The sequence below is a fragment of the Lutra lutra genome, chromosome 2 (assembly GCF_902655055.1).
Source record: "Lutra lutra chromosome 2, mLutLut1.2, whole genome shotgun sequence".
NCBI lineage: Eukaryota > Metazoa > Chordata > Mammalia > Carnivora > Mustelidae > Lutra > Lutra lutra.
Window position 1 is genome coordinate 59,035,253 of NC_062279.1, and position 26,189 is coordinate 59,061,441.

The window sequence follows — 26,189 nt, forward strand, 5'->3', positions numbered from 1 at the left end:
TGTTTTCTTATCTGTGAAAAACAACAACGACAAAACAAACAGGGAAAACCCTGTAAGAACAGAATGAAATAACAGACAGCAAACAGACTGACAGAACAGTGGGGCACACAGGTAAGAGAACACTAGGTAAGGGAAAAACTAGAAAACAAGATTTTCTGGAGGGTGCCTGGAGTGTAGGGTTATTAGCACCATCTTGTGGCCTTTTCAGAGACTGCCTCTAAGGTTAGTTTTTGGATCTTTAACTGTAACTCCAGATTTGATATAGAACAGTGGGCCTCAAGCTTTAGTGTGCCTGGGAATCACCTGGCCAGCATGTGAAATGCAGGTATCTGGGCCTTCCTCTCAGCGAGGCAAGCAGCTCACACTGGGTCCAGGAGTCTGCTTTTAGAAAGCTCCCCAGATAAGGCAGGAGGACCATGAAGAGCGCTTAAGAAACACTGCAGAAGGCAGTATTCATCCCCTTGGCACTATGGGAAACAGGCTACTCTGAGGAAAAGTTTGGAAGACAACTGTCAAGAACTATAAAAGCACTGAGATTTTGGCCTTTTTGCAAATTAACAAGTTACCCTGTAGCAGGTTGAAGAACGCTGGTAGGTGAGAGTCCTGGATCAGAGACAAAGGGCAGCTCGTTACTAATGTTGGTAACAATAGTCGGAGAATTAACAGTTGGGCCCCTTTTCTGGGCCCCGATTCCCAGAAGCCTCTGTGATGAGGACCATGGTAGGCTGCCTTACATTAGAGGACTCAGAAGCTCGGGGAAATGGAATCTCTCATAATGGAGACTAAGTCTGCCAGATCTTTGCCTGGAGGGAGACATTATTTGTTGTCCAAGGCTATTCACCACAGAAATATCCTTGAAGATATTCCCAAAAAAAGGCAGTCAGTGCCTCTGCTCAAATACAGAAAAATGACACATGGAGGGAGAATGGTCTTACAACAGAAACCGGGAAAAGGACGTGTGTCAGGAGAAAGGAATCCTGCGTCCAGAGGCTGTAAAGTGATCAAACTGAGGCAGGAATGGGGGGCTGGGAGAGCCAGGCTTGCTACAGCAGGCAGGCATTCAGCCGCGGCTCGATTTCTACCGCTCAGGTCGCAGCGATCCTCACTCTGCTTTAACGGGGGCCGCCTCACGTAGTGAGCGCTTTCCGGGATTCGTCCAGTTCAGTCCTCGCGTCTCACGTAGACAAGTGACAGGATCACCATTTTACTCACGAGGAACAGATTCCGAAAGACTGTGACCTGCCCACTTCTGCAACCCCGAGACAGGTCTCTCGAGAGGTCTTCCCGGACCCCCTTCTCTCACCTGGTTCCTCTTTACTCCGGGGCACAAGATTAAGACTGGCCAACCTAAGTGAACAAGAGTGCAAGGGCAGCGACACAGAGGAGACTCAGCCTCTACTTCGGAACCAGGACCGGGAGAGCTCGCTCTTCTCCGACCTCGCGGACCTGAAACTCCCAGGGAGTGGCTGAGGAAGAGACGCCTCAACTTCATTTCGTATTTCAAATCGGAAATAGGTTTCCGATGACACGGAAGCCCTGCCGCACAACTGGGGCGTTTCCTTCTCCCTAAACCCGGCCAGGCCGCAGAGGACCGGCAAGGAGCAGAGAGGACTAGCGGGGACCGGCGGGGGCCGGCGAGGACCGCAGAACGCAGGGGTCCGCCCCGCTCTTCCGGGGTTTCCTACGTCGATCGGAACTGAGGCGGAGCCTCCAGAGCGCGCCCCTCACGATTGGACGGCGCTGCTGTCGCTCAGCGCTCAGAACGGAAGGGGCCAGGCGCCGCTCTCCGCGGGGTCCCGGAGCCTCCTGGCTGGTGGGAGGGGTGGGGCCAAAGTTGTAGGTTTGGATCCCGCCACTGTAGGTATGGAGCTGGGTCCCGCCGCGTCCCCCGGGCCTTCCCGCTCCTTCAAGGAGGAGCTGCTCTGTGCCGTCTGCTACGACCCCTTCCGCGACGCCGTGACTCTGCGCTGCGGGCACAACTTCTGCCGCGTGTGCGTGACCCGCTGCTGGGAGGTGCAGGTGGCGCCCACCTGCCCGGTGTGCAAGGACCGAGCGGCCCTCGCCGACCTGCGCACCAACCACACCCTCAACAACCTGGTGGAGAAGCTGCTGCGCGAGGAGGCCGAGGGCGCGCGCTGGGCGGGCCACCGTTCCCCGCGACTCTGCCGCCCGCATCGTGGCCAGTTCAGCCTCTTCTGCCTCGACGACAAGGAGCTGCTGTGCTGCTCGTGCCAGGCCGACCCCCGGCACCAGGGGCACCGCGTGCAGCCGGTGAAGGACACTGCCCACGACTTTCGGGTAAGAGCGGCAGTGTGCGGGAGGTCGCCAAGCGCGCACGTGGCGGCCGGGTCCGGAAGGCAACTCAGCACCTCTGACCACCCCCCATCCCCGTCCCCAGCCGCTGCAGCCTGCCGGACCTGTGCGCCCGGGCCAGCCCCTCGTCCTGCGGCCAGGAGCCCCCGGCGCTCCGGCTCACCTACAGACAGATCGACCCAGGCGCCTGGGATGGGTGAAGAGGGAGTGTAAACAGGAAGTGTGGGAACTGGGGGTATACGGTGCTCCCAAGATGCCCCCTGACCCACTTCTGAAGGACTGAGGCTCTGTACCCTCTATGCCGGCAGGGTGTGGCCCGGGCCCGGGTGAGGAGGACAGGTGTGGGTACCGCCCAAGAGTCTTGAAGCTTGGCTCATTCAAGTTAGAGGTGTGGGAGTCCCAAGACCTGGCCAGACATGTGGAGACTCAAGGTCTTCCAAAAGGGGTCACATACTTCGCGGAGCTGGCCCTATGTGTTGTGTAGGAGTGGAGAGGCTGTTGGCTTTGGCTGGCTGATTTATTCTGGGTCCCTCTCAGCACCTCAGCGCCTAGCGTTCTTATAGCTATAAAGTGACATAGGAAATATTTTGGTATAGAAGTAACATGGAGACTACTTGGGTATAAGAAGGAAAAATGATCAGAAAACAAGGATTAGCCAGCTTAGGAATTTTCAGTTTTTGACCTTAGCCCATAGTAAGCCCGTGTTCTGACCTTAGCCCATATTTTTTCCATTGTGATGGTACGGTCCTGTGTATGTATCACTTGAAACAAAAGCTCTGTGAAAACGTCTGTTGTACTGTGGCATTTTCTGTTATTTTTATTTACTGTTTTATTTAAAAGATTGCAGAGGGTGTGAAACACCAGTTTATTTACTCGCCTGCTAACACATGGGTCAGACCTGTTGGTTAGCTGGTGGGAAGCTGAGTGTATTGAAAAGGAGGCACTGTAAGTACCCCAAATGCTTGGTCTCCAGACACTGTTTTTGTTTTGTTTGTTTTGTTTTAAGGCCTTTCTTAAGAAATATTGAGAGTTGGTTAGATTTTCATACACATTTAGACAGAGTTCAGGTGGAGGGGAATGTCATCCGTATGCATGTATGAATACTATAGTAGCTTGCCAAAAGGATAAGCCTATAACTCCTGTTACCTTATTTAACAGTGGTCCACAACAATGCTTTTCCCCATTTCCACTGGTGGAAGTGCCAGGTCCTGATTTGGGACACCTGAAGTAAGTGCTGGCATTCTGCGGGCTGGGGTCGAGGTAGGGGGGGCACCATGGATCAAGTCATGACCAATCAGCCTGGGGCTGTCACAAGTACAGAGCAGGAAGATGGGTAGGGGGTCAAGGCCAGGAGCACTAAGGCAGAACCCCCAGGTCTGGGCTAATCCAGGATTCAAGATGAGTGAGTCGGGTGCCGGAAAGCATATAGGGTCTAATGACAACTTCCTTTTCCTTCAGCAGGTGCCTTGTATTGCTGGGTCCCAGGGATACTGCAAGGCATGTGCTAAACAACAATTCATACCTTCAAGGAGTTTCAAGCAGAGACCTGAGGGATGAGGAGGTGTTCGCGAGGCAAAGAGAGTAAGGGAGGGTGTTTCAGCCAGAGGCAGCAGCATACATAAGGGTCCAAAAGCTGGGAGGCCTGGCTTTCTGGGCACTAAGAGAATTTCCGAGTAGTTAAAATAAGGATGGAAATGCAGAAGAACCCATGAGGCCTGAGGCTTGGCCCTTATCCTAAGGACTATATGGAGCAGTAGAAGGGTTTAAGCAGAGGGATGATGCAGTCAGATTGATGGGCACCCAGGGTGCTGTACGAGGAGGTAGGGAGTCCAGTCTGGAAAGATCTAAGGAGAATGCAGCCCAGGTGTGCTCAGTGTCCTGCTCAGTGTCACATCAGTGTGTTAGACAGCTGTGTATCAAGGGCTTTTGTGTTGTGTTGTGTTTTGGGACCTGTGAGGGGAGCTGAGGCCGCAGAATAAGACAGAGCCCTTGCCCTATGGAGCTTACAGCGTATCCAGGCAAGTCAGACAGTCAGTAGACATGCTGTGCTGGCTGGCTGGGCGCAGAGCAGTCTGGGAGGCGGGAGCTGGGAGAAGAGGCTGAAGGAGCTGCCGTCACATGCCGTGGGGAGCTCTGAAAGCTTGAAGATGGGGATTTCATGGTGCGATGTGTGCTTAGAAAGATCACTCTGACAACCATGTGAGGAGTTGGATGAAAGGAGTAACCATTCCAGCCAGCACTTTCGGAGCTCTTACTGTATGCCATGCGCTCATTTAATCCTCACAAAACCCCTGTGAGGCTGTGTATTAGTTTCCTATCATTGTGGTAGTACAGTGCCACAAACGTGGCAATTTAACACAGTACAGATGCATTTTCTTACCTTTTCGGAGGTCAAAAGTCCTAAAATCCAGGTGTTGGAGACTAGGAGAGAGTTTATTTCCCTGCCTTGCCCAGCTTCTAGAGGCCCCCTCCTCCACCTTTAAGGCACATCATTCCAACTTCTGCTTCTGTTACCCGTTGTCTTCTCTGACTGACTCTACTAACTTCCTCCTTCTTCCAAGGACCCTTTGATTACATTGAGCCCACCAAGACAGTTCAGGATAATAATCATCCATCTTAAAATAATAATTTAATAACATCTGTAAAGTCCTCTTTGTCATATAAATAATTTGTCATATAAATAATACATTCACAGCTTCTAAGTTCTAGGATGTGGACATCTTTATTCAGCTTGCCACAGATACGTACTATTCTCCCCATTTTACAGACAGCGACACTGAGTCTCAGGTTGAGTAACTTGTCCAGAGTCCCAGAGCATATTACATGGAGTTCACCTGGGGCCTTGTTCAGCCCCTACTCTGGTCATGGACTTTGAGAGAAACTTCTCTGGTCCCCGGGTACAACTTTCTGAGCTGGCTGTCTGTTCTGGGAGCTGTGGGGCAGCGGGTCATGTGTGGATATTTAAGAGGCTCGAGTGGACGAGGACCACTGTCCTGCGTGTGGGTGCCTGCACTGTGCCAGGCACATGGTGTGTTCAGTAGAGGACTGAGGAGTCCTAGCCCCTGGCTTCTTGGAGTCAGAGAGTCATGATTGAATACTAATCACACGGACATTCCTGGGAGGGACAATACAGCAGGTGACAGGTGGCTGTAGCAAGGCACCTGCTCTTGTGTGGTGGGGAGTGATTTTGCAGAGACCTGAAGGCTCCAAAAAGTTCACTGAGTGTCGGGGTCCCAAGCAGCGCTAGTGGGGCAGAGGGCGTGGTATGTAGGAAGCCAGAGACGTTTGGGCCAGGAATGAGGGCATCCAGGACAGGTCCCAAGGGCCATCCGGAGCATGTGAGAGATCTAAGATTTTGTCCTAAGGACAGTGGGGTGTGAGGGAAGGAACCGCTGAGATACCAGACAGGCTGGAAATGTTGAGACCAGAATGCTGAGGTACGTGTTGGAGCTTGAAGGGACAGCCTTTGGCCCATGTTTATCAAACTTGAACAGGGAAAGGCTGTTGCAACACTGTGACTTAAAATATTTGCCATACATACAAATGCTAAGCTAGCGTGAATTCCTCTTGCTTACTGCACGTAGAGGCAGTAAAACGACAATAGCAACGGTTTACAGATAAAGTGCAAAGAAAATCCGTTGAATTCTAGTTGAAATATTCATCACCGGGCCTTATTTGGCTGAAACGAAAGCACTGCTCTGGGCGGCTGTGAGGCTTGTCTGACGATACTTGTCAGGCTGACAATACTCCCTAACCCTCTTCTAAGTGGTTACTTGATGTGCCGGTCTAAATTTCCCTCTTTGCAGATCCGAATCTTTCCCTGTGATCAGCCAGACTTCATTCAGACCTGGCACATCCTTCACCCATTCAGTGTGCTTCTGCTCATTCTATCCTTATGAGGCAGTGAAAGTCGTGTAGTTTGGCATCAAGGAAGTTGTTAACAAATACGGATGCTGGCACTAAAGTTGTAGGAACTGAAAGCGTGTGTCAGCACTGTTTATAAGGCGACTTGAAAAAGGTTTACTGTAGTTTTTTTTTTGGAGGGGTGGTGGTCATTGAATGAAAACCCTAATTGAAAACTCTTGTGGAAAACTAGAAGATCCCTAAACACAGGCCCAGAGCCACGGGGCACTGTGAGGAGAGGATGCTGTTTTACTAGTGAGAAATCAGAAACTTGGAGAAATGCAGCAGTTCCTGGCATTGGCAGGGAATGGGGAAGGTACGTCTAGGATTAAAACTTAGATTTCCTGACTCCCTGTCTGGCATTTGCTCAGCCTTGCATCATCAAAGCAAGCCTGCCCTGATCTCCTGCCAGGTCCCTGCCTTGTCCAGATCACTTTCTTATCCGTCCCATGGCTCTGACATGAGAGCCATTCTCTGCCCTCCAGGCTCCTCCTGCACCAGCCCCAATCCATTCCCCATCTGGGGTTCTTCTTAGAATCAGTCTGGCCAAATCTTACCTAGGAATGTTCCATGTTGTCCTTAAGTCTGCCTCCCCTTGCAATTCTTCCCACCATTTTCCCAACTGTGCCCTCCCATCTGGATCCCCCCTTATGGGCCAGGCGCTACCATGTTCAAGTTGCGTGGACATTTACTGCTTGCTTGATAAGGCAAGTACCCAGGGCTGGGGGCTTACTAAACACTGCTCAGTGAGGGTCCTGAGTCATGGGACCCTTGCACTAGGCACTGTTGTGGATCCCTGCTTCATGAGGAGGACACAAACACCAAGGGGAAAGGAAGATCAGGAGACTGGGTTGGGATTAGATAAGAAAGGGATCTGGGCGAGATCAAGTTGTCTTGGAGGCATTTATGCTATCCGTGTAAGAAACCTGAGGAATTGACAGTAGGAGAGTTAAATTACCCACCCCTGAGTGGCACCTAAGAGTGGTGAGAGCCAACACATGCCTGGCACGCTCTTGGAGAACTTTACATGGATTCACTAGTGGGAGCCTCAGAACAGTCCTGCGAGCGAGGTAGTCTCATTCCTCTTGGCCACAGGAGGAGATGGTGCAGAGAAGAGAAGGAATTCACTCAGAATCATCTGCTGCTAAACGGAGCAGGTATTTGAACTTGAGGGCCCAGTGGCAGAGCTCTTTGCTGCTATGTCTGTCTGCCTGAAAACAAGTGTTTGATATACGTGGGGAAAATGACAAGAGCAGAGGCCTAGAAACCCTGGCGATGAGCTAGGTAAGCATGGACAGAAAACTGCATTTCATCATTTTCTCAGTGAAGTTGGAGAGTCTGTAGACGCTTCCATGCCTTCATTTTTAAGGACTGGAGCCTGATTGCCAATGAAAGAGCAAGCTTTTGCCAAAGTCCTCACCAGTGGTTAGTGACAAAGACAAGGGTATAAATCAGGTCTCCTAACTTTCAGTCCAGGAGGCGGTGTGGCGTAGTGGAAAGAACATAAGGGTTTAGTGGACTCATTGACTGGGCAGGTTGGTAGCTGAGTGTCCACTTTGTGCTGAACGTGGGGATATGCATGGATAGGACAGTTGCTACCCTTGCAGGGCAGGCGTCCTTTGCTTCTGCGAAGGTTTATTGAGCACCATTGTGCTGGGCCAGAGGACCTGCCCTTTTTTGGAGCCCGCAGCCTTTCCGGGAAAGTGAGGTGATTGATTATCTAGCGGTAATGAGTGGGGTGTAGAGGTGTACCTGGGAGCTATGAGAGCCCGCAGGGTGCACCCGAGCTCTACTGGGGAAATCAGAATGGCTCTCTGGAGGAATTGAAGGGGGCCTGAGCTGCGTTTTCTAAGCCTTGTTGAGATAGTTGGGTGGTGCAGACAGGAATTACAAGCAACAGCATATATAGGGCCTTGGAAGTCAGAAAACCTGGCTTGGGCTGGATAGCCCTGGCTGCAGGTGTGTGGTGATGATCGTGGGAAATAGTATTTATTCTTTCTCTTACCTGGGCCTTTCCCATTTTCTGTTACACCACACAGCACCTGTTTTAATGGATATTTTGGGCAAAACAATTTTGTAAAATCCTTAGGGTAATAAATACACCCTTGAAATGTGTTGCTTAAGCAAATTGTAATTTTTTTACATAAACGATGTAGATTATAGAATCACATTCTGAATCCTTTAGTGTAAATAAAAAACTTCCTGTTTTGCATGTTTATAAATAACTAATCCTGAGTGTTGTAATTTGAAACTAAAATCACAGCTCACTTGCTGTTTTGGGCTTGGGGTCTGGGTGATGCTCTGCATCTGTCCTGAGCCGGTTAGCTCCATCCAGGCTGGGGATGACCCGTATTCGTCCAGACCAGGCTTCACAGTAGAGCCCCCTCCAGTCAGCGGGCAGCTTCTGCCTGTTCAGCGCATGCTCTGGCCTACATGCAGTCCCTGAATGGTCCGTTTGAGTGGATACACGTATGCTTAGGGTTAAAATCAGAGTATCTAAAGCAAACATGAAAAGTGTACTGTTTACTAAAGACCAAAAAAAAAAAAAAAAAAAAAAAAGAAAAGTGTACTGTTTAGATTCATTTGAATTCATACTGTTTAAATACAGTATTTCCTAGATTAACCACTAAATGCATGGAAAGGGAAAAAGTGGAATAAAACACACATCGTCAATCCCAAAAAAGGGGAAGAGAAGGAAATACTGAACAAGTGGGGCAAGTAGCACAGAACAAGGTGGTAGGTTTAAGTGCAAATGTACCTGGTAATTATGTTAACTCTTCCAGTTAAGTGACAAAAGTCAGCTAGATAAGAAAACAACCCAGTTCTGTGCCGCTTTGATAGGAATCGCAAGTAAAATGTATAAGGTTAGGAAGGAGGGAAACTATAATGGCATGATGTGCAGATGATATAATTGCATATATCTGCATAGGAATTTCTGTTGCAGAGAATATAAAAAGATGCTACAGATAAATTATGTATATAAATGAGTTTAGAAGAGTGCTGGTTGCAAAATCACCTTTAAAATCAATTGTATTTCCGTACATCAGCAAACATAAAAAAATATAGTATAAAACAATATATATTGTTAGTATCTAACAATAAATGTAACAGTGCAGACATCTGACAGAGAAAGGTACATAATTTCATTGAGAGATATCAAAGACTAAGTGGCAAAATATACCATGTTCATAGATTAAGAGAATCAGTATTTGATGTCGGTTATCTCCAGACTGATCTATAGAGTCAGGATTGTGCTAATCACCACATGACATTTTGTGGAATTTGGCAAGCTGATTCCAATATTTGTATGAAAACTCAGAAAGCTGGGCACCTGGGTGGCTCACTTGGTTAAGTCTGCCTTCAGCTCAGGTCATAATCCCAGGGTCCTGGGATCAAGTCTCTCACCTGGCTGCTTTCTCCCTCTGCCTGTCAGTCCTCCTGCTTGTGTGCATGCACTCTCTCTCTCTAATAAATAAAATCTTGGGAAAAAAAAACAAGATAACTCAGCCAATGATTGCCAAAACATTCTTTAGGAGACATTTAGCTCTTAGTTTATCTTAACAGCTGTCAAAGTTAAGACTGTGTGATGTTGGCAGAAGACAGTGGGTCAGGGGAAGAGACTAGAGAACTGGAAACATCTGTTTGATGTATGGAGAGGTGGCCTGTACATCAGTGGGGAAGGCTTAGTACTCTAAATAATGGTTCTGAGGCGGCGAGCTCCCGGGTCACATCATTCACAGGATAAACCGCAGGTTATCCACGTTGGACCTAAATGAGAAAGAAAGCCGGAAAGCTTAAATAATACAGGAGATAATCTTTGTGACCTCAGGATATGGAGGGGTTTTTTTGTTTTTGTTTGTTTGGCTTGTTTTTTTAAGCAGTTTGGGAAGGGAGGAGGTATTTTTAAAACAAACCAAAGAGCCCTAATTCTAAAGGAAAAAAACTGATAAATTTGACCATATTGAAATTAAGAAATATAAATGATACAATAGAGTGTACTTATTATATATCTAACCCATGGAAGACATATATTGCACATTTATAATAAATTGCTTCAAACCAGTAGGAAAATGACAGGCAACTCCATTGAAAAATGGTCAAAAGGTTTGAACAGGTATTTAAGAAATAAAGATCCAAGTGGTTAATAAACATTTTTCATTAATATCACGTGTGTGGTATAAACTGATACAGTTGCTTTAGAAAACAGTTTGGCATGATCTACTAAAGTTGAAGATACACATGTTTGTGGCCCATTCCTGTCCCCAGGAATATTTTGCACAGAGACAAGTGTACGTGTGGGCCAGGAGATGTATCTAAGAAGGTTCATGCTATCTGTGTTACTTGAAGATTGTAAATGGCCCAGCTCTCCATGAACACCAGAATGGGTAAATGATTGTGGTGTGTTCATACAGTGGCATACAGTGCAACAATGAACGATAAACTCAGATGCAATAATGTGTTTGAATCCTACAAACCTTAATGTCAAGGTAAAGGAAACAAGACACAAAAGAATGCGTACAGAACGGCTCCATTAATACAAAGTTAAAAACCGCACAAAATTAAAGTATATTGTTCAGATTAGGGATGTGTACATGGGTGATAGAACTCTGAAGAAAGGCAGGGAAATGCTATACAAACTAGGACCTTTGTTTCCTCTGACAGGAAGAAGGGGATAAGATTGAGAAGGGACACGTCCTGGCTGTGATTCAAAGGTGTTCTGTTTATAACTACTTACGGCACATTTATGTATATTTAAGGCACATTTATGTTTTATGCCAAAGCAAATAAATTGCTAAAAATAAGAGAATGAAAGGTAAAAAACAACTCATTGAACCTGAGAGAAATTGAAGGGATTTCATTGAGGAAGGAACGCTCTAGATAAGTGACAAGAAAAGGCTAAAACTTCTAAAGTTTTCATTTTATAGGCTTTAAGATCTTTGAGGTATAATATATACAATAAGAGGCAGGGATCTTAACTGTTGCATTTGAAGAGTTGTAAGCGTTACACAAACACGGTACTTGCCTCCCCAAAGGATATACAGAACATTCCTGTCACCTTGGAGAGCTCCCTTCTTCCCAGCCAGTCCACCAGGAGGCAACCCACCTTCTGATTTCTGTCGCCATATATTAGCGCTGCTGTTCTTGAACTTCTTGTAAATGGAGCGATACCATGTATACTTTTTTGTATCTGACTTCGTTCTGGCAAAATTTATATATATATATTTATATATATTTACATATATGTAAACTTATGTCAATAGGTATATGCACATACGTATAAACATGTTAATATATACAAGTACATGTATGTATATATTTATATATGTAAGTATATAAATTCATATATATATATACAAATTTGTCAATGTTATATGAGTCACTAGTTCTTTTGTATTGCTAAGTAGTTTTCCATTATATGAATATACCATAATTTATCCATTTTTCAGTGGATATTTGGTTAGCTTCCAGTTTAGTAGTAGCCATTAGTCTTTAAAATGTGTTGTTTAGTTTGACATTTATGGGAAGAAACTCATTAACATGCTAGGTTATTGAAGGTATTGGGCAAAGTATTGACAGAATTATAAACTTACTCTAGAACTAAAAACTGACAACACATTTGGGAATAAGATGACACTTTCAGAAACATTAAGGGTAGGCAGACAAACATAGTACCAGCTTTCCTCATGAGATAGGATGTGTGGTGTGGCTAAGAACATGGCCTTTATTGTTGGGTAAAAATCCTGGCTCTGCTGAAGTCTAACTGTATAATTTTGGCAAGTTACTCAACAACTCTGGGCCCTCTTTTCTCCTCTGTGTAAGAAGCGAGTAGTGCCTGCCTCACAGGAATGTAAGAATTCAGTAACATCTCTCCTGAGTGCTTAATTTAGTGCCGGATGGCATAGCGCATGTGCAGTAGTAACAGCTTGTTACTAATGGAATCAGTGGTGGATCTCATCAACTCGCCTCAGAGAAGGGTCATTTGGGGGTTGGTCTTTGCTGCATTACACCAGAACTGTCCAGGTGCTTCAAGAATTCGGGAGAGGACAGGGACTGTCCCCCTACCCCTACCTCCCGCACCACCACTGTCTTTATCCACCTGTAGATCCCTAGCTGTCAGGGTTGAAGGCAGAGTTCTGGGCTGCATTGTTTTGGGGCCAGCACACCCCCTGGGTAATGTGTGTGGGCAGTTACTTCATTCCTTTCATCCATGCTTATTTGGCAAATAAGAATTGTTTCAAAATTTATTATATGACTTTGTAACAGAACATCTTTTCCCACAAAACATAAGGATGATATTTCACTGGCCTTGTGGGATATTCATACCGATTTTATTTTGCTTTGAGGAGACACTTTAGAGATGTCATACTACAGAAAACAAAAAGATCTTTTATGTATACTCAAGAAGATCATGAAAGTGGCCAGAATGAGTAGAAAAGAAGAAACCTGCAGAAGATAGACATCATTATTTTCTGGAGTACGGCAGTTAAAAGAATGGGCTGCAGAGCAGGACAGACAGCCTCGTTATTGCTGCAAAACAAATTATCTCCAAAAACAGTGGTTTAAAACAAACAGCTATTACTTCATGGTTTCTGTGGGTCGAGAATCTGGGCAAGACATAATTGGGCGTGTCTGCCTCAGATCTCTCCCGATGCTCTGGTCTCATCTGAAGGTTCAAGTAGGCCAAGGTCACCATTCTAGCTCACTCAGTCGAGTGGCTGCTGGTTGGAGGCCATCCTCAGTTCCTAGCCCTGTGGGCCACTCCACAGACTGGATCACAACGTGGCAGGTGGCTTCCATCCAGCTGAGCAAGCAGTGGGGGGGTGAGAAAGGATGTGCATAGGCTTAGTCACCTCGTCTCAGGCGATATCCCTTTGCTGCTTTTGCCACATTGTGCTGGTTTGAAGCAGGTCATCACATCCAGCCCATGGGGAGCAGATTCTACTGGGGCATGAATCCCCAGAGGTGGGGACCACTGGGACCATTCTAGAGGCTGCCTCCTTCAATCTGCCCTTTGTTCCCCAATGGTTCCTGTTCCCCTAGCATTCAGAATACACTCACTCCCTCCCAAGATCCCCAAACTTCTTACCCTGTGACAACATCAGCTCCTGATTCTTGTCATCTGAATCAGGTCCAGGTGGGGATGAGGCTTTTGAGGACAAATCTCTGTTACCTATTGCTGTATAACAAATGTCCCCCAAATTTGGAAGCTTCAAGCAATAGACTTTCCTATCTTACAGGAGGGAAGGATCACCAGGGGCCATCCTGGAGGCTGCCTACTACCACTGTCTAGGTTCATGTCCTTATCCTGCCACATACTAGCTGTGTGCTCATGGGCGAGTCACTTCCTTTTATGTGCTTTTGGGGTGTTTTTTTTTTTTTAATTTATAAAATGAGGCTAATCATATTACTAACTAATAGGGATAATGTGATGATTAAGTGACATAATTTGTGAAGTAATTAGCATATTCCCTGGCAGATAGTAAATGCTCAATAAATGCTAGTCACTTGTAATTAATGCCACTAGAATTGTTACTGTTTTTCCAAAGGAAAACTTGGTAAGCTTTCTCAGAATTACGAGAGAAAAGGATAAAGATGGAAAGAAATGGCTAGACCTTGAATACAAAAGGGAGGAATCCAATCTCAAACTGGTAGTGGTTCTTCAAGGAGTCCAAGGAGATCAGAGCACTAACAGTTAAGTTTAAAAAAACAAAACTACTAAACCAAAAGGATTTGATTAAAGCAGTGATTAAAGTATTTTTCGTGTCCCGTGCACTGTTGGAATATTGCAATAAGGTAGGGAAGTGGGGAGACAGGTAGTTTAGATAAGGCCCTGTAGGAATAACTGGATCGACCTGGAATCAGATCTGTCCAGTTTAGAAAGTCATGAAGAGAGCCTGTGAGCACATGGTCTGTATAGTGGCAACTGCTCAGGGGTTCATGGACAGCCTGGACTGGCTGTAGGCCGGAGTGGGATGCCCTCCTGAGCTGTACTGTGGCTAGCTTGAAAGGGAATGGGTCATTTACCTCCTCCACCATGTCTCCCCATCTGTACCAGGTATAAAACAAAGGGGCCGGTTAGAAGGGTTTGAGAGCCTTCAAGCTAAAAACCAGAGTCAAGATTAGGGTTACGCCCTGCAGCCTGTGGACGGACGGGTTGAGTAAATGTGGTTGAGCTGTACCCACACTGAAGTGGGATTCCAGCTGTAAATGGAGTATGTCCTCCCCCTGCCTGGCCTCCAGCCCTGATGTTGCTCCTTCTCATTCCTCATGGCAGGCCAAGTGCAGGAACATGGAGCACGCGCTGCGGGAAAAAGCCAAGGCCTTTTGGGCCATGAGGCGCTCCTACGAGGCCATTGCCAAGCACAATCAGGTGAGTGCTCTGGCTGGGCCGGGAGATGAGGGATACCTGGTGCCTTGGGGGAATTGGTGGGGGGAAAGGCTAGGGTGGGCGGGCCCTGACTGTGGCTGTTGACATGGAATCAGCCTTCTCTAACCCTGAGGATCTAGCATAGTCCTGTCCTAGGTAACTGATTGTGGTGGCACTGCCATGGCCTAAGTGGCTGGGCGTGGCCATGCCATCAGCTGTGGGAAGGGGGAACTTTAGCACGTGCTGCACTTGACCATCTACCCAGTTGCTCATGCCAACAATGACCTGGGGCTCTTTAGGAAGAGGGCTCTTCCCCTCTTCCTCCCTGGGTCCTCTCCCTCGGCAGTCCTGGCCTCTCTAACTGAAAATACATCACGTCCACTGGACGCTCTGTTTCCCCTGCCACCCTCAGTATTGGATGTGTCTCCATTGTTCCTCACCTGGCCTCCTACTTGGGCCCCAGGCTTTCGCTCTTGTTCTGCAGTCCATCTCCACAGAGTGGACTGATCTTTCTGAAAAATACATGGATTGCATCATTCCTCTGCCTAAAACTGTCGAGAGGCTTTATCACCCTTGCAGTCCAGACTCCTCACTGTGGCCTCCAGGGCCCTCGTCCAACCCCAGCCTGGCCCTCGGCTTCATCTCCTCCCATGCTTGGCTCCAGCCACATTGGCCTTCTTTCTGTCCCTCCAGGGAACTACATCTTCTCAGATCCTCCCATAAGGAGCAGCTTGGCATTAAGATCTCTGTTCAGACATCCCTTGGGAGAAGTGTTCCCTGATCACCCTCCCCAAGTAATTCTCCGCTTTACTTGCACTCATGTCTGCCTGTTTTTGATTTCTTCAGAATACTTCGTTACCTGCAGTTAACTTTTTTTACTTATTTTTTTTATTTGCTTCCAATAGAATATAATGAAGGCTACACTAATATGTGAGAGAGTTCTTGGCTCACAGTAGGTGATCAATAAATGTTTGTAAATTGAGTGAAGGAGTTGTCTCCTTCTTTCCCCACCCTCCTTGTTTATACATATCATCCTCTCTCCCTCTGAGTGCTGTGTGGATGGGCAGCTGGGTTTCCGTCAGGTTGTGCTGGCTTTGCTCTCTCGCTCCCTGGGTGAGTGCTTCTGCTAAGTACTGCTCAGCTAAGAGCCCCCACCCCCACCCCCGGCCTGGGCTGCCTGGCACTCCCCGCCTGTGCCCGTGTGCCCGTGGGAGGGGACCAGGCTTGGAAGGCGCCTCGCTAATCTCTGGCCATTGTCTGTCCCCTGAGCTGCAGAGCTGGTGGAACAGCAGAAGGAAAGATTGTGAAATGTTGGTGACCAGGGCAGTAACTGCAAAGCAGAACTGCTTTCAAAGCCAGACCCCAGTCTCCAGGCCCATCCCCACCCCCTCTAAGCTAATCCCTCCATCTGTAAAAAGAGGACAATTCTGTCTTACTAGGAAGTTTATAAACATTCAGTTGGGATAATGCATGTGAAGTGCCCAACAGAGAAAAGCCCTTCACCATTTTTCATGTTTTATGGACCATTGAACTGCTGTGAGCGGCGGTTTTCACTTTTTCAGTGAAACCTTATGTTATGTTGTCAGAGCCATTGCACGGTTGAGCTCCCGGTCCAGACACTTAGTGACTGGCTTCCGCATGGCAAGTTGCTTTACCTGTAGGCACCGTGGAATCATGGAGCTTCACCTCTGTCACTCGAGTTCCTTTTGTGGTCAGCCCTGTTCCCCTGGCTGGCCTTGTGCTGGACTGCAGTGGTGGTGCCTGGGGCATGTCTGTATGGCCAGGTGATGGCCCCTGTCTGCCCGGCCCAGGCACTGTGGCACTCTGATGTGGCCCCATGTGAAGATTCCAGGGTTCCCAAGTGATCCCTGCTTTTCCCCTAAACCCAGTCAGTGCAGGTTGATGAGGGAAGTGAAGACTTTGAGTTTGCCCCTTTGATGCGAGGTTCCAGATTGCCAGCAGGAAGGGTGGCTGAACTTGACTTTACGCTGGTGAGGTTTTCCTGCCTGCTGGTCTTTATCTTCCTGTGCGACAAAAATCATCCTGGATTTCATTGCCTTCCACCATGCACAATCAGTCTCTTGAGCCTGGTATTTCGACAGTGCCATCTCTTCTCATTTGAATCTCTTTGTTAGTTTGTATACTGTTTTACAAATACAAAGCCATTTGTGTTTCTTCTGTGAATGCTTTTTTTTTTTTTTTTTTAATATCTGTCTTTTCCCCTAGTGGATTCGTAAGAGTGCTTTGTATGTTATGAAGAAAAACAGTCCGTTACATGTTACATATATTTTTCCCAGTTTGTCATCTCTTTTCCAGTGAATCATTTTTACTTTTTTTGGGTCAGTTTCATTTTTTCAGTGACTATTTTGTCATCACACTGTGAGAGCTGTGAACATATATTGAACTTTCAATCCGAAGATGAGATTTGTGATTGCTACAGCACAGATTTTGAGTTGTTTTTACAGTGGTCCTCTTGGAATTGTATTTATGTATTTAACTTTATTAGTAGTCTCTTACCATTCAAAACTACTTCTGTTAATGTCTATTCAGTGATCTCATTTTTCTTTGAGGCTTCTCAGTTTTGTTTCTTTTTTAAAAAGATTTTATTTATTTATTTGACTGAGAGAGGGAACACAAGCAGGGGGAGCAGGAGAGGGAGAAGTAGGCTTCCCGCTGAGCAGGGAGCTGGATGTAGGGCTTGATCCTAGGACCCTGGAAACATAACCTGAGCCAAAAGCAGATGCTTAGCCAACTAAACCACCCAGGCGTCCCACAGTTTCTCAGTTTTTTATTAGAAAAGGTCTTTTTCATTCCAAGATGAGTACTATTTCTCTGCTTTTTCTTTGAGTCCATTTATGGTTTTATTTTAACTTTTTAAAAAAAAATTTCTTAACAAAAAATTATTTGATAGAGAGGGAATGAATGAGAAAGCATGAGTGGGGAGAGGGAGAGGCAGACTCCCTTTTGAGCAGGGAGCCCCGTGTGGGGCTCGATCCTAGGACCTTGGCATCATGACCTGAGCCGAAGGCAGATGCTTAACTAAGAGCCACCCAGGCACCCGTTACAACTTTTTTTTAAAGGTTTTTGTAGTTATGATTAGGGGTACACATATTGGGAATGATTCAGCTTTAAAATAAATACTTCTACTCTTCTTTTGGTAAGTCTCTGGATCAGACAGATTTGAAGTCCTGAGATGGGAAGGCAGATAATTGTTAAAAGTTGTTGTTATTTTCAACAGTTCATTTCTGTGATTCAGGATTTCCCTTGCTATGTTGCCCAGAACCAAGGTACAGAATATTGTGTGTTGAAGATCTAGACAACAGGTGTCATCGATAAGCAGATTTGATTTGATTTTCTTAATTTATCGAGACAATCTCATTATGCTGTGTGACTTTATACTTACAGATTTATGCTAATAAAACTGCATCTGTATGTTACCTGTTGGGGTTTCACCCCTGGTTTCTGTTGAAAAGAGAGCTCCATTGCTCGACTCCTGAGAGCCCTGAGGCCACGTGCTGCCTGAGAGGTTCCCTCCGAGCCTCCGTGCCCCATCCTGCTCTGTGCTGTAGGTGGAGGCTGCCTGGCTGGAAGGGCGAATCCGGCAGGAGTTCGACAAACTCCGCGAGTTCCTGCGCGTGGAGGAGCAAGCCATCCTGGATGCCATGGCCGAGGAGGCGAGGCAGAAGCAGCGTCTGGTGGAGGAGAAGATGAAGCGGCTGGCAGAAGACACGGAAGCTCTAGCCCAGGAGATCGAGCGGCTGCAGGTGGAGATGAAGGAGGATGATGTTTCTTTTCTCATGGTGAGGGGCTCGCCGTCTGGCTTCAGGGACAGCGGGCAGGTGTTTGGGAGCCCATGGGGAGCCGGAGACCACCGGCCCCTGCCATCCCCCCAGTCTTCCCGCAGTGTTGGGGTGCTGGGCTGGAGGAGTCCCCGGAGGAGGTCCCCTGCCTGTCAGGAGGCCGAGGGGACTTTCAGCAGAGTGGACAGAGTTTCTGGGGGCCTTCTCACTTCTTTCTGCCTCTCTCCTTTCCTTGCCCCTCCCTGCCTCTCGTACTCCTGCTCGCTCTCTCTCTGTTTCTTCTTTCGCTGCACCTCAGTACAGCTGAGTACCTTGTAAACAAGGTGGAAAAGTTGCAGAGGTAATGCTGGGTGCCCTGGAGACCTCTGGGTCCTCCCACTGTTAATACCTTATATCACCTCCTGGCACATTCGTCCGTAGAAACCCGACCTTGGTGCATTATAATGAGCTAAACTCCAGACTTACTTAGAGCCCACCAGTTTTTGCATTAATATCCTCCTTCTGCTCCAGGATCCAGTCCAGGGACCCATATCGCACTTAGTTGTCCCATGCCCCAGTGTCCACTGGTCTGTGACAGTGTCTTACTCTTGTTTTTCATGACCTTGGCAGGCCTGAGGACTGCTGATCAGGTAGCCTGTAGACTCTTCTCACTCTGGGTTTGCCTGATGTTTTGTTCATGATTAGATGGAGGTTATAGGATTTTAGAAAGAAGACAAACTAGAATATTCTAAAATTATACAATTATTTTAATTCTTAATTTAAATATGTTTTTATGTTCTCTGTTGCTTTCTTAAGAAAAGGATGACTCTATTCTCTCTTTTTAAACTTGCATGTTTAGTTATTTTCTTTTTTACTTTTTATGTTTCTCACACCTCTGCCCCCCTCCTGCCCCCTGCCCATGAGTCTTATGGAGATATGTCCTGTAACTGGAAAGCTAGTTTGGAAATTGGAAATCTGTCAGGATAGTGAGCTATCTCCTTCACTTAGAGAACAGCTGAACTCTCTGGAAAGGGGAGACTTTGTAGAGTGGATTGAGAAGGGACAGATACAGCCTGCATTCGGGCCAGCTGTCACATCCTGGCTGGTGACTCCTGTGGGTTTTCCGCCTCACACAAAGCTTTGAACCCTGGTGTCTCCTGTCTCCAAAAGGCCCCTGATCATAAAATCATTTGGTGGGTTCTAAAAGCTGATTCTCTGCTGTTTCTGTTTAGGAAATTGGGAGCGGCCAGGACCCACTGTGCTTTCAGGGATGCTTTTATGACTTTTTAAAAATAATATAACAGCTTTATTGAGATACAGTTCTCACACTGTATAATTCACTCACTTAAACTGTACAGTCCAGTGCTTTTTACTCTTTGTTCACAGAGTTGTGCATCCATTACCATGATCAACTGTAGCACGTTTCATCTCCAGAAACACAAACCACATACCCTTAAGCTGTTGCCCTCCTGTGCCCGGCCCCCCACCCCCCCACCCGCTACCGTTAGCCCTCAGCAAATGCTGATTTCCTTTCTGCCTCTAAGGATTTGCCTTGTCTGGACACTTCTGTAAATGATTTCCATCAGTGGAATCCGATCGCAGCCCTTTTGTGACTGGCTCCTTTCACTCAGCATGTTTTGAAACTCCATCCTGTCGCAGTGTGTATCAGGCATGGCTGAGTAATATTCCCTTGTACAGATATATTACGTTTTATGTGTACATTCATCAATTGATGGACGTTTGGGTCGTTTTTCTGAGCTGTTACAAATCACACCGCCATAAACATGCATGTACAAGTTTTTGTGTAGACACAGGTTTTCCTTTCTCTTGGGTATGTGCCTAGGAATAGAGTCACTGAATCACATGGTAACTAGTAAGTGTTACTGTTTGAGGAATTGCCATATGGCTTTCCAGGCGACTCCACTGGTGTTTATAGTCCCTGAGCAGTGGATGAGGACTAATTTCTCCCCATCCTTGCCAACACTGGACTGGCCATTTTTTCTTTTTTCTTTCTTTCTTTCTTTCTTTCTTTCTTTCTTTCTTTCTTTCTTTCTTTCTTTTTTTTTTTTTTTACTAGCCACTGCAGGGTGTGAAGTGGTATCTCATTGTGGTTTTAATTTTCATTTCTTTGATGGCTAATGCTGTTGAGCACCTTTCTGGGGACTTGTTGGCCATCTGTATATCTTTGGGGAACTGTGCATTCCAGCCCTGTGGCCATTTTTAAAATTGGGTTGCTTGTCATTTTGTTGTTGAATTACACGAGTTTTTATATATTCTGCATACTAGACCTTTATCAGATACATGATTTATAAATAGTTTCTCCCATTCTTTGGGTTGTTATTGTTGGTAGTTTCCTTTGAAGTACAGAAGCTTTTCACTGTGATGGAGTCCAGATTAGCTGTGTCTTATTTCCTGTTTGTGCTTTTGGTGTCATGCCTAAGAAACCATAGCCTAATCCAAGGTTGTGAGTTTTATAGGCTTAGCTCCACAATTAAGGCTTTGAGTTAATTTAAAAAATTTTTGTATATGGTGGAAGGTGGAAATCCCAGGTTCATTCTTTTGCATGTGGATATCAAGTTGTCCCAGCACCATTTGCCAAAGACCATTCTTCATCGAATGACCTTGGCACCCTATAGAAAACCAGTTGACAGTAAATATGAGGGTTTATTTCTCGACTTCCAGTGTCTTTCCTTATGTTAATACCACACTGTCTTGACTACTATTGCTTTTAATACATTTTGGAATCAGGAAATGTGAACCACCAACTTTGTTCTTGTCCAAGACAGTTTTGGCTATTCTGGGTTCCTAGAATTTCCATATGGATTTCAGGATCAGCTTGTCAGTGTCTGCAAAGAAGCCAGCTAGAATTTTGGTAGGAATTTTATTGACTCTGTAGATCTGTTTGGGGAGTTTTGCCATCTTAACAATGTTAAATCTTCTGATCCATGAACATGGGATATAGGACTCATTTTGAGGTCAGAAACTTATGTGTATATGTGGTTTTGTTTTGTTCTGTTTTTTTTTTTTCCCTGTATTTATGTCTCTGTCTTTTTTTCTCTGTTAGAAACACAAAAGCCGAAAACGCCGGTAAGTTGCCAAGGCTGGTGGAGGGGAGGGGAAGAGCAGGCAGAAATCCCAGGGGTGCCAGCCAGCTCCAGTGGCTCCAGGGCCAGGCAGGTAATGAAGCCAGCTGGGTGTAATACAGTGGGAGTGGGGGGGGACTGGCCAGGGTGAGAGAGCCCTCTTTCAGGGCCTTCCACTTGGATTGGCACTGGTGAGGTGTTGTTCTCCTGAGTGTGGAAAATGACCACCCACTATGCGGGGAGAAAATGTGTCATCCTGCACACTGCTTGTGTTTTTCAGTGGGTCCTCCCAACACCTAGGCTTATCTCTTGATTAGCCCCTACCTCCGAGAGCTTCAGCACACACCAGTTTCTGTTGATGTCTGTTGGGTTCACGGTGATGAACTCTATCCCAGTCAGAGCTGCACAAAGATGGAAGAGAATGTTTAGGAGAGTAGTGAGTTTCCTGTCACTGGAGGTGTTCAAGCAAAGACCAGTGTTACCTCTAGACATTGGGACTAGAGGACCCTTAAGGTCCCTTCCTTCTCAGACATCCCATGAGCAGATTCTCCCCACAAGGATGGGCCCTGTGTCTGAGAACCTCCTATCCTATTTATATTTATCCCAGTGCGGGCAGGTCGGGCCTGCATTCTCAGTCCTGAGGAGCCGTGAGCTGCCTGGTTGGCCTCTGGCTCCTCTCCCATCAGAGCCCAGCCTAGGTCTGTTTTGGGTAGAGTGGCCAGGAATGAGTCCTGTTGCCTGTTTCCGGCTGACCTGGTTAGGCCCAGGATGCATGGCTCTGGCCCTGCCCACCTGGCCCAACTCTCCTTTCCCAGCCTCTTCTGCACCATGGAGCCAGAGCCTATGCAGCCGGGCATGCTCATCGACATCTGCAAGTATCTGGACTCCCTGCAGTACCGCGTCTGGCGGAAGATGGTCACCTCTGTAGAATCTGGTGAGTGGGGAGTGTGGACAGGGGTTCCAGACAGGGGCGGTACTTCCTACGAGCCTCGTTTCTCCCAGCTTCCCACCCCATCGGAGCTTCTCCAGCCCCTCTCACACACAGTTCCCTTGGTGCCCCACCACTCAAGCTCTCCTGGCAGACCCCTTCCTCTTTGGGTCCTGACACTTGGCCACCTCTGCAGAAAGAGGAGCTGGCTGCCCTCTCTCTCCAGAACTGTATCGTATGGATGACGAAAGCGCTGAGTGTTTGTGTCCCCTTCTAATTCATATGTTGAAGCCCTAATCTCTGATGTGATGGCATTCGGAGATGATGGGGGCCTTTGGGAGGTGATTGGGACCTGTGAGGTCACGAGTGTGGAGCCCCAGGATGTGGTCAGTGCCTTGATGAGGAGAGGCACCAGAGAGCTGGCTTTCTCTGCCTCCCTCCCCTTTGTGAGGACACAGCAGGAAGGTGGCCGTCTGTGAGCCACGAAGAGAGCCTCACCAGAACCCAACCGTGCTGCACCCCGATCTCAGACTTTGGTCTCCAAAACTGTAGGAAAGACGTGTTTGTTGTTTGAGCCACTTAGTCTGTAGTATTTTTGTGTAGCAACCCAAGCTGACGGAGACCTCAGGATTTTAGAGGGAGAGCTGTCAGTGACCCAGAGGAATGTTACATGCTTCTCTCAGTCATCGAGGGAGTTGTGTGAGCACCGGGGTCCCTGCTTCTGTGGGTTTCCCGTGGCTGCCGTAACAAAGGACTGCACGCTGGAGGCCTACAGATGACCAATTTACTTGCTCACACTTCCAGAGGCTAGAAGTCCAAGATGAAGATGTCAGCAGGGCCATGCTTCCTCTGAATCCTATAGGGAAAGCCTTCTTTGCCATTTGCTAGCTTCTGGTGTTTACTGGCTGTCCTTGGCTGGTGGCTGTAGCCCCATGATCTTGGTCCCTGTCGTCATCTGGCCTTCTCCCCTCACATGTCTGTGTCTCCTTTTTTTTGGCTAAGGACAACGGTCATACTGGGTTACCATCCCACTCAACTCCTCTCTGATCTCATCTTAATCACGTCTGTGACCCCATTCCCACATAAGCGTGCCTTCCGAGGTACTGACATTTAGGACCTCAGCCTCTTTTTTGGTGGGGCACAGCTCAACCCAAAACACGGCCTCTCGGTCCCACACAGCTCCCTCTGGGCGCTGGGGCCAGGTGGGACACAGGGGGTCACTTTGGGGGGAATGGAGGCACTGCTGGCATGGCAGAAGGGCGGCCCATGAGGTTTGCTGATTTTTCCCCACTTCCTGCCTCTGCTCTCAGTGCCTTTCAGCTTCGATCCCAACACCGCAGCCGGCTGGCTATCTGTGTCCGATGACCTCACCAGCGTCACCAACCATGGCTACCGAGTGCAGGTGGAGAACCCGGAGCGCTTCTCCTCAGCGCCCTGCCTGCTGGGCTCCTGCGTCTTCTCCCAGGGCTCCCACACCTGGGAGGTGGACCTGGGGGGGCTCCCAAGCTGGCGGGTGGGTGTGGTGCGGCTGCGCCAGGACGCCGGTGCTGAGGGCCATTCACATAGCTGCTACCACGACACTCGCTCGGGCTTCTGGTACGTGTGCCGCACACAGGGGGTGGATGGGGACCACTGCATGACCTCGGACCCAGCCACGTCACCCCTCGTCCCGGCCATCCCTCGCCGCCTGCGTGTGGAGCTGGAGTGTGAGGAGGGCGAGCTGTCCTTCTACGACGCCGAGAGCCACTGCCACCTCTACACCTTCCACGCCCGCTTCGGGGAGGTGCGGCCTTACTTCTACCTGGGGGGCGCGCGGGGGGATGGCCCCCTTGAGCCTTTACGCATCTGTCCCCTGCACATCACCATCAGGGAGGAGTTGGATGGTTGAGACCTACCAGGAGCCTGGCCGCTGCTGCCAGGGACTTGCGTCGTGGTCCTGTTTTCTTTCTGTCCCTCCCTCTCAAGCTGCGCTCACTTCCGTACCTCTGAACTGTCAGCCTCCTTGCCAGGATCTTCCCTATCCATCAGTCTTGTCCTCCTCCTGTAGCTCCAGGCCCCAAGCCGCCTCCTTCGTTTTTGAAGCCATCCAGGGGACACCTCATTCCAGAGCCCTGGCACCTTCCGGGTGTGGATTTTCTAAACCCAAATTCCAGGATGTCTGGGGATAACACTGACTTCTATGGATGGGCCTGTTTTAGCATGTGGGTCTTACTATCTGGGTATGGTGAGGCCAGCAGACCTGGAGAGCCTACCGTGGGAAAGAGTTTGTTATTTACAGTTCCCAAGAAGCACCAGAGCCACTGAGGAGGCAGAGGGAGTTGAGGGAGCATGAGGTGGGAGACTTTGTTACGGTTTTAGTGACAAGAACAGGCTTGGCAGGGGCTCTGAGTAGACAGGTTTGGGATCTGCTAGTTGGATTAATTTTGGCAGGCTCTGGGGCGTAGGGGCCGCCCCCCAGTTGTTGGGGGTGATGGGACTGGGGACAATCTGGAGAGGAAGCAGTGGCCCTGCGGGTTAGAGTCCTGTGAGAGCCAGGTAAAGGAAGTGGTTGGGGGTTTAGTGGTCGGTTTGCATATGAAAGGCTTGCTCCAAGTAGTTGGTTGCTCTCTCGGGAAATTGGCTAGGGCCAGAAGGAGCAGTTTCCCTGTGGTCAGAGTTTCTACAATACAGATAAGAAAATCTGGTTCATACAGCACTGCTGCTGTGGCTTTGGAGCAGGCCCGGGGCCCCAGACTTGTCTGTCACTTTATACCAGTATGTTCAGACCTCTCCACAGAGTCCCCTCGCATCCCCCAGGGCAGAGGCAAGGCTGCCTGCAGGTCAGCTCTGATTTATCTGTTTACCTTTCTTGGACTATTTCCAAATAGTGACTATTTGGACTATTTCAAACGCGATTTTAAAAACCACAGTTTAGACCCGTTCCTGCTATGGGCCTCCATTTCCTCAGCTATAGATGAGATAGGAGGACTGGAAAATTACGTCCTATAGATGCTATGAAAGAAACAGCTCGGATTCATTCTTATAAAGTAATGAGAATGGAAGGAAAGAGGGGTCCTTTTCAGTGAGGACGTAGGAAAGGGAGGAAACAGTCCTGGGGAGTGGTGGGGGGGTCCCTCGCTTAGCCTTGCTGGCCTCAGCCTGCTCCTTGCTCTATTCCCCTGTGTGTTTTCACCCTGATTTCTTCTACCCCCGCCCTACCATGCCTACGGACCTCCACCTCCACCTCTTCTTCCTCCCATCTGCCTGAAGAGGATTTTTAATTGTCAGCCATCCCGCCCCAGGAAACAGCACAGTGAAAGGAAATACCGGCCTGTAGGGGTGGCGGTGTTCTCATGGGGGCATGTTCCCATCCGGCGGGCTCATGTTTTCTCCTGTCTGTGCCCCAGGTTCACAGAAAAGGACATTTTAAACAGAAAGGATGATTCAAAACTGTGAGGCGGTTTGATATGTGCAATTGGTAGGGGCCACAGGGAGGGACACAGTAGGAGATGCCACCGGATGAGGGGTACCGGGTCGGAATGTTGGTAGACTGGTATGCGCAGGTCCTGTCTGAAGGCACTCGGGCTCAGGGCGCTCAGGGCGCTTCGGCGGCCAATATGTCAGAGACCAGTGTGCATTCTCTAAATATTTATCTAGCCCATCAAATACAATTTCTAGGATAATCCTGATCTGAAATTATTTTGTTAGTTACAATAAACTTTTTAAAAAGTTTTTTATTTCCAACTTGGATATTGAAAAGGGGTTTCTGAAGAGGATAATTTGGATAGCCTGGACCTCTTTTTTTAAAAAAATAAAAATGATATTTGAGCCGAAAC

General features: G+C 47.8%; 1 protein-coding gene across 2 annotated transcripts; it reads left to right on the plus strand.

The window, feature by feature from the left end:
- Positions 1 to 828: 828 nt before the first annotated feature.
- Positions 829 to 26,189, plus strand: TRIM35 (tripartite motif containing 35). 2 transcript variants are annotated; one of them, XM_047717519.1, is made up of 6 exons: positions 850 to 2,298; positions 14,492 to 14,587; positions 18,154 to 18,384; positions 21,428 to 21,450; positions 22,262 to 22,380; positions 23,685 to 26,189. In XM_047717519.1, exons 1-6 carry the CDS (start codon positions 1,864 to 1,866, stop codon positions 24,260 to 24,262), a joined length of 1,482 nt encoding a protein of 493 aa, XP_047573475.1. In that variant the 5' UTR covers positions 850 to 1,863; the 3' UTR covers positions 24,263 to 26,189. The 2 variants fall into 2 exon arrangements, with proteins under 2 accessions (XP_047573476.1, XP_047573475.1); XM_047717520.1 differs by lacking the exon at positions 21,428 to 21,450 and having other exon boundaries at positions 829 to 2,298; positions 23,685 to 23,882.

Coding starts and splice junctions, on each gene's coding strand:
- TRIM35 (XM_047717519.1), top strand. CDS start 1,864: ATGGAGCTGGGTCCCGCCGCGTCCCCCGGGCCTTCCCGCTCCTTCAAG. Junction 18,385..21,427: donor ATGATGTTTCTTTTCTCATG/GTGAGGGGCTCG, acceptor TTTCTCTGTTAG/AAACACAAAAGCCGAAAACG. Junction 22,381..23,684: donor GGTCACCTCTGTAGAATCTG/GTGAGTGGGGAG, acceptor CTCTGCTCTCAG/TGCCTTTCAGCTTCGATCCC.